Here is a 7,306-nt window from a genome sequence, read left to right on the forward strand (position 1 = left end):
TGAACATAGCAGAAAGTCAGTGGCAAGGTCAGAGACACTACAGGAGCAGCTTAAGCTTGAGTCACATATGAAGCCTTTTGAGAAGCCATTCAACTTTATTCCTTATATTGACAGCACATCGACTCAATCCACCTTGTAGGCAAGACTTGTAAGCATAAAGAAATTCTGTAGCGAAAGAATTATCTAAATATCCTTATGTTTTAAAAAATATTTTCTACCTAGTAGTTCTGTATAATTCCAGTGGATAAGAATACACTCATTCTCAAATTGAAACATGTTCATCACTACTCAGGTTGTGATTACCATTAGGGTCAGTTGTAACCCTTTTCTGTCCTGGCCATGGAGGAAAGAAGTTGGATCTCCCTTTGTCCTGAGAATGTACAATTCTGGCAGCGTGCATCTTCCTTCACTGTGACTGTTGGCACTGGGCAGTCACCGAAGGGACGGGGCCAAGTAAGCTTTGCAGCTCTTCTAAGTTGACAGCCCACTGGTTGCCTCTTCTGGTCCTCACGGAGTTGAAGGGGACAATTTAGAATAGTGCATTTCTTTTTTGATAGTGATTGGACTTTTCAGAGTGATAATATGTGGTTCTTAAGATCTAAGATCTGTTTTTCTTGTTTGAAACCATTACAATAGTATTTGTTCCTTAGAGCCCATGAGTATTATATTTCTATTCTATGTTAATGGCCAAGTGCTGTACTTCCTTTGGGTTAATGAGTAATGGATTTTAGAAACATTTTAAATGACTAAGGAGAATCTGTGAAAGGAAAAAACAATGTTAACTTTCTTTCAAATCTTTTATGTGGGAAACTCCTAAATCAGGAGAAGAAAGCCTTTGTTTGGGCCAGTGTCATGACAGATTAAGAAGCTTAGAGTGGAATCTAGGTCCCTGCTGTGCTAAAAGCTCCTTAACCATACAACTGCTTACCTCGAAAATGAATAAATGCCCCATAAATTAGAAAAGAACTTCAAAGAGAAGCAGTGCAGGGAATGCAGGTGCGCCGGCAGAATCTGCAGCAGGAGCCGTGTTGGCGTTTGTGTAATCTAAACGCGCTGTAGCTAATAGCCTGGGTTTGGGCATTCTTTTCTTGAACTCTGGTGTTACCAAGGCTGTTTTTCACCTTTTTCTCTTTAACCTTACAGCTTCTAACCGAAAATCTTCAGTTGGTGTAAAAAAGAATAGCAAGAGCAGAACGTTAACGAGGCAATCTATGTCAAGAATTCCAGCTTCTTCCAACTCTACCTCATCTAAGCTAACTCATATAAATAATTCCAGGGTACCAAAGAAACTGAAGAAGCCTGCAAAGCCTTTACTTTCAAAGATAAAATTGAGAAATCATTGCAAGCGGCTGGAGCAAAAGAATGCTTCAAGAAAACTCGAAATGGGAAACTTAGTACTGAAAGAGCCTAAAGTAGTTCTATATAAAAATTTGCCCATTAAAAAAGATAAGGAGCCAGAGGGACCAGCCCAAGCCGCAGTTGCCAGCGGGTGCTTGACTAGACATGCGGCGAGAGAACACAGACAGAATCCTGTGAGAGGTGCTCATTCGCAGGGGGAGAGCTCGCCCTGCACCTACATAACCCGGCGGTCAGTGAGGACAAGAACAAATCTGAAGGAGGCCTCTGACATCAAGCTTGAACCAAATACGTTGGATGGCTATAAAAGCAGTGTGACGGAACCTTGCCCTGACAGTGGGGAACAGCCACAGCCAGCTCCCGTGGTGCAGGAGGAAGAACTGGCTCATGAGACTGCGCAAAAGGGGGAGGCTAAGTGTCATAAGAGTGACACAGGCATGTCCAAAAAGAAGTCACGACAAGGAAAACTTGTGAAACAGTTTGCGAAAATAGAGGAATCTACTCCAGTGCGTGATTCTCCTGGAAAAGACGATGCGGTACCAGATTTGATGGGGCCCCATTCTGACCAGGGCGAGCACAGTGGCACTGTGGGCATGCCTGTGAACTACACAGACTGTGCTCCTTCACCCGTCGGTTGTTCAGTTGTGACATCAGATAGCTTCAAAACAAAAGACAGCTTTAGAACTGCAAAAAGTAAAAAGAAGAGGCGAATCACAAGGTATGACGCACAGTTAATCCTAGAAAATAACTCTGGGATTCCCAAATTGACTCTTCGTAGGCGTCATGATAGCAGCAGCAAGACAAATGACCAAGAGAATGATGGAATGAATTCTTCAAAAATAAGCATCAAGTTAAGCAAAGACCATGACAACGATAACAATCTCTATGTAGCAAAGCTTAATAATGGATTTAACTCAGGATCAGGCAGTAGTTCTACAAAATTAAAAATCCAACTAAAACGAGATGAGGAAAATAGGGGGTCTTATACAGAAGGGCTTCATGAAAATGGGGTGTGCTGCAGTGATCCTCTTTCTCTCTTGGAGTCTCGAATGGAGGTGGATGACTATAGTCAATATGAGGAAGAAAGTACAGATGATTCCTCCTCTTCTGAGGGCGACGAAGAGGAGGATGACTATGATGATGACTTTGAAGACGATTTTATTCCTCTTCCTCCAGCTAAGCGATTGAGGTTAATAGTTGGAAAAGACTCTATAGATATTGACATTTCTTCAAGGAGAAGAGAAGATCAGTCTTTAAGGCTTAATGCCTAAGCTCTTGGTCTTCATTTGACCTGGGATAACTACTTTAAAGAAATAAAAAAATTCCAGTCAATTATTCCTCAACTGAAAGTTTAGTGGCAGCACTTCTATTGTCCCTTCACTTATCAGCATACTATTGTAGAAAGTGTACAGCGTACTGACTCAATTCTTAAGTCTGATTTGTGCAAATTTTTATCGTACTTTTTAAATAGCCTTCTTACGTGCAATTCTGAGTTAGAGGTAAAGCCCTGTTGTAAAATAAAGGCTCAAGCAAAATTGTACAGTGATAGCAACTTTCCACACAGGACGTTGAAAACAGTAATGTGGCTACACAGTTTTTTTTTAACTGTAAGAGCATCAGCTGGCTCTTTAATATATGACTAAACAATAATTTAAAACAAATCATAGTAGCAGCATATTAAGGGTTTCTAGTATGCTAATATCACCAGCAATGATCTTTGGCTTTTTGATTTATTTGCTAGATGTTTCCCCCTTGGAGTTTTGTCAGTTTCACACTGTTTGCTGGCCCAGGTGTACTGTTTGTGGCCTTTGTTAATATCACAAACCATTGGTTGGGAGTCAGATTGGTTTCTTAAAAAAAAAAAAAAAATACAATGACCTACGTGACAGCTCACTTTTCAGTACATTATACGTACGAGGGTAGCAGTGTGTGGGATGAGTTTCGATACGGCGTATTTATTGCTTGTCATGTAAATTAAAAACCTTGTATTTAACTCTTTTCAATCCTTTTAGATAAAATTGTTCTTTGCAAGAATGATTGGTGCTTATTTTTTCAAAAATTTGCTGTGAACAACGTGATGACAACAAGCAACATTTATCTAATGAACTACAGCTATCTTAATTTGGTTCTTCAAGTTTTCTGTTGCACTTGTAAAATGCTACAAGGAATATTAAAAAAAAATCTATTCACTTTAACTTATAATAGTTTATGAAATAAAAACATGAGTCACAGCTTTTGTTCTGTGGTAACCTATAAAAAAAGTTTGTCTTTGAGATTCAATGTAAAGAACTGAAAACAATGTATATGTTGTAAATATTTGTGTGTTGTGAGAAATTTTTGTCATAAGAAATTAAAAGAACTTACCAGGAAGGTTTTTAAGTTTAGAAATATTCATGCCAATAAAATAGGAAATTATAAATATATAGTTTTAAGCACTGCATCAGTGAGAGTTTTTGGCTTATGTTAGTTTATTAAGAAAATATCAGATTTTTTTGACTATATTATCAGTTAAACAAAAAGGAGTCAGATTTAATTTGTTTTTTTGAAGCACTTTGAGAAATTAATTTTAATTAACTTAATGAGCAAATTTTTATTACTACTTTATATTCCATACCAGGTTCTTTTCATTTCTCTGGATTATTTTGCAAATCATTGGACAGAGAATTTGGGAATATAAATCTGTAACAGGTGTTTGACACCAGTAGGTCTCTCTTATTTCTGGGAAATGTGTACATGTACTTTCTGATATACAGTGTTCCTAAGTAAAAATCAATTTAGGGGATTTGTGTAGTGTCTATAGGAAAGTAGCCCATGTCTTAAAATATTAAAAGGAATCTGAAGGTAATGAAAAGTCCAGTGGAGAAAATCTCAATGCTTACTGTTACTACTAATTGATTCCTACTAGTTTCCAGGTTTGGGGGGATATTATTTAAATGAAGCTCCTTAAGACTATTGATTGCCCATAGGTTCCAAATAGAAATTAATAAGACTTATGAACATTTTTAGAAAGTAGATTGTTTTCTCCTGGTTCTCTAAGGAACTACTTCTGTAGTCTTACATAGTCTCATCCTTGTTTGTTGTGGTGCAGTCAAACTCCTCAGGCATTTGGAAAGCATGTGGTAGACCTCAGACCTCCTTCCACACTCCCCCACACCCCCCTTCGCTGCGTCTGGAGGTCTTCACCAATGAAGTAGGGCAGCCCACACAGCCTCTCAGGAGCACCTGTCCGAGGCACCCGGAGCACTTTTCAGAGCACATCCAGCCCTCATGGGGTCCCTGCATAGCAATGTGAACCCCTGCCACTGAGGACGATGAAGGTAGACCCTGTGTCTGGAGGTGCTGGAGGGCAGAGGGTCGCCTCTTCTGTTCCCATCTTAGTTTGGGTTGTTTTTAAAAGAGGTTCAGAGACTAAACCTTAAACCTTATTTGAATACCAACAATAGCTATTTTGGGAATTTCAATCTTAAAAAGTGACAAAATGCATTTCCCATTTTTCTTCATTTTTAAGCTTAATTTTAGTAACTTATTTATGATGTTTTAATTTTATCATGGCCTCCTCTTTGGAGGCTGACCTTCCCATGGGTCTCAAAGCAGTGACATTTGGTAGTGGATCACTGCCTCTCAGGAGTCGGTATGCACAAGCACTCAGCAGCCACTGTTGATGCCTTCTAGGGAAACCTAATTTCCGTTGGTAAAGGTAGGGGCCTCAGAACTGTTCTGGATCTGCTGTAGAACTTCACCATGTGGAATGGTGACATCCACACACCGTTGACCAGTTTGGAAGAGGTTGCGTTCAATAAAACTCTTAGCTTGAGCTTATGCAATGATTGGTTAAGATTTTGGCATTGTAAGAATTAGGAGATGATCATAGAAATATATGTAAAGTATTCAATTTTCAATCATTTTCAAATTACTGTTATAAATTGTTTTTGCTGAGTTGTAATACTTTTGAGATACAATGTATTCCTTGTACTGAAAGAATGAAAAAGGACTTTTTCAGCATTTGAGGTAAGTTCTTTAACGTTTCATTAAAAACATTTTTTACAAATATTTTGTACATGCACTTGCAGTATTGAGGTTAATCATTTTAATAAATTCGGAAATTAAAACAATTTGGCCAGTGTGCACTGTATCTGGAAAAAAAAAATCAAAGTGGTGACTTTCTCCACAAAATTTTCTTGTAAAACAGAACTTGTAAAATCAGTTTCTAAAGCTTTTCAATACCTGTGAGTGTTGAGTTCTCTGGGCCCTGGTCTCCTCTTGTGTCTGGTGCCACTCATTTTTAAGAGAAGAGAGGGTAAACATTCATTCTTCTTTTAGTAGGGACACTAAACTACATACCCTCCTAGTTCTTGAACCCAAGCAATGTTTGCCCTCAATATGGAGCAAAATAACATTGAAGGCTTTTGCAACCCAAATGCATTAATAGTTCCTGATTACTTGGAGGTTCTCCCCACCCCCCCTCACTGTATTGGTCAAGTTAGCATACCCAGAACTGGCCTGGATCCTTTTTTCTCCCATTTACTATTGAAAGGAAATATGACTGTACAGGAGGGAGGAAACCTGAATTTGCCCAACTCTGCAACCTCTGAGTATCCCTGAGCAAGCTGCTTAATCTCCACGTCTCTTTCCCAGCACCTAGCACCATTCTGTGTCAGAGGTCAGTGTGGACGCCTGGTCCCGTCATCAGTTAAGTTTCTGGTTGAGCTGCATTCACTCTTGAGGATAATCTGGGTGAGTGGTGCACACACTGGACTAGTCAAGTATTGATTATTGATTTTTCCTAATTGATTGAAGTATCCACCCAAAGTTAGGTTCCCATTATGGAAAAAGGCTAAGCGTGGTATGTCTGTTAAGTACTTAGGAGTCTTATTCAGCATCTTGGGTTTTCTCTCTACTCTTCCAATAGCCAATGGCAGCTAACTTGCCTGGAACCCTTGTGTGACTCGTTTCACAAATGTCAGCTTTCTGTCACTGACCTGCAGCACCATCGCATACCCTGCTGCAGAACCCGGTCGCACCCAGAGCAGAATTCAAGCAAGTCGCCAGCTCCAGGGCATCCCTGTGACTACGGCATGTGTGACCCTCGCTTGCAAAGGCAGGTGAGGTCTCCAGCCTTCTACTCCCTCCCCGACGTCCTAGAGCACATGGGCATTACTTGTGTTTGCTAATGAGAGAGCCCAGGGGAAAAGTGAATTTATTGATTTAGAGATGGAGTCTCTCTCTCTCGCCCAGGCTGGAGTGCAGTGGCACAATCTTGACTCACTGCAACCTCCACCTCCCAGGTTCAAGCGGTTCTCCTGCCTCAGCCTCCCAAGCAGCTGGGACTGCAGGCGTCTGCCACCACGCTGGGTTAATTTTTGTATTTTTGGTAGAGATGGGGTTTCACCATGTTGGCCAGGCTGGTCTCGAACTCCTGACCTCAAGTGATCTGCCCGTCTCAGTCTCCCAAAGTGCTGGGATTACAGGCATGAGCCACCACACCTGGCTGAAAAGTGAATTTGGATTCTTCAGAAAGGGTACCAGGATTGCTAGGGGCAGGGTGTGTGAATGGCCAAGACTGGGAAAGGGAGTCGCTCACTAACACTGCCTCCACCATCTGCCACTCATTTTCTCCCAGGCGGTTAAGCTTAACACATATTCATGGAAACTGTTGTAAAGCTGCTAATCTGGAGGACAGAAGACAGACGCATGCCGTAGAGATTGCTTTGGTAACGTTCTGAAAAAGCCAAATCTGTTGCCAGATCCTGTATCCTCCTTGCCAGGTTTGTGGGGTTTTCAGCTGACTCGCAGTAAACTGACTTATGTCTTTTGGGGGCAACCCACCTTGTTGAGTCTGCTCTGGCTGAAGGGAAGCAGAGCGCTGCTGGGCCTGCTCGGGCACACCAGACTGCTGGAACCAGTGTGAGGCCCTGAGCAGCTGGGGCCCCGTGTGGCAGGAATGAAGGTG

At 41.1% G+C, this 7,306-nt stretch overlaps 1 protein-coding gene across 7 annotated transcripts in view; it reads left to right on the top strand.

Annotated features, from left to right (window-relative positions):
• Window positions 1-3,230, top strand: part of LOC105469702 (lysine methyltransferase 5B) — a 57,461-nt gene extending 54,231 nt beyond the window's left edge. For all 7 annotated transcript variants that reach the window (XM_011721107.3, XM_011721109.3, XM_071074149.1 and 4 more), the window contains one exon: window positions 1,144-3,230. In XM_011721107.3, the coding sequence (XP_011719409.1) occupies window positions 1,144-2,627 (1,484 nt within the window). In that variant the 3' untranslated portion in view covers window positions 2,628-3,230. The remainder of the gene's footprint in view (window positions 1-1,143) is intronic.
• The last annotated feature ends 4,076 nt before the right edge of the window (window positions 3,231-7,306 follow it).

The sequence above is a fragment of the Macaca nemestrina genome, chromosome 12 (assembly GCF_043159975.1).
Source record: "Macaca nemestrina isolate mMacNem1 chromosome 12, mMacNem.hap1, whole genome shotgun sequence".
Classification (NCBI taxonomy): domain Eukaryota; kingdom Metazoa; phylum Chordata; class Mammalia; order Primates; family Cercopithecidae; genus Macaca; species Macaca nemestrina.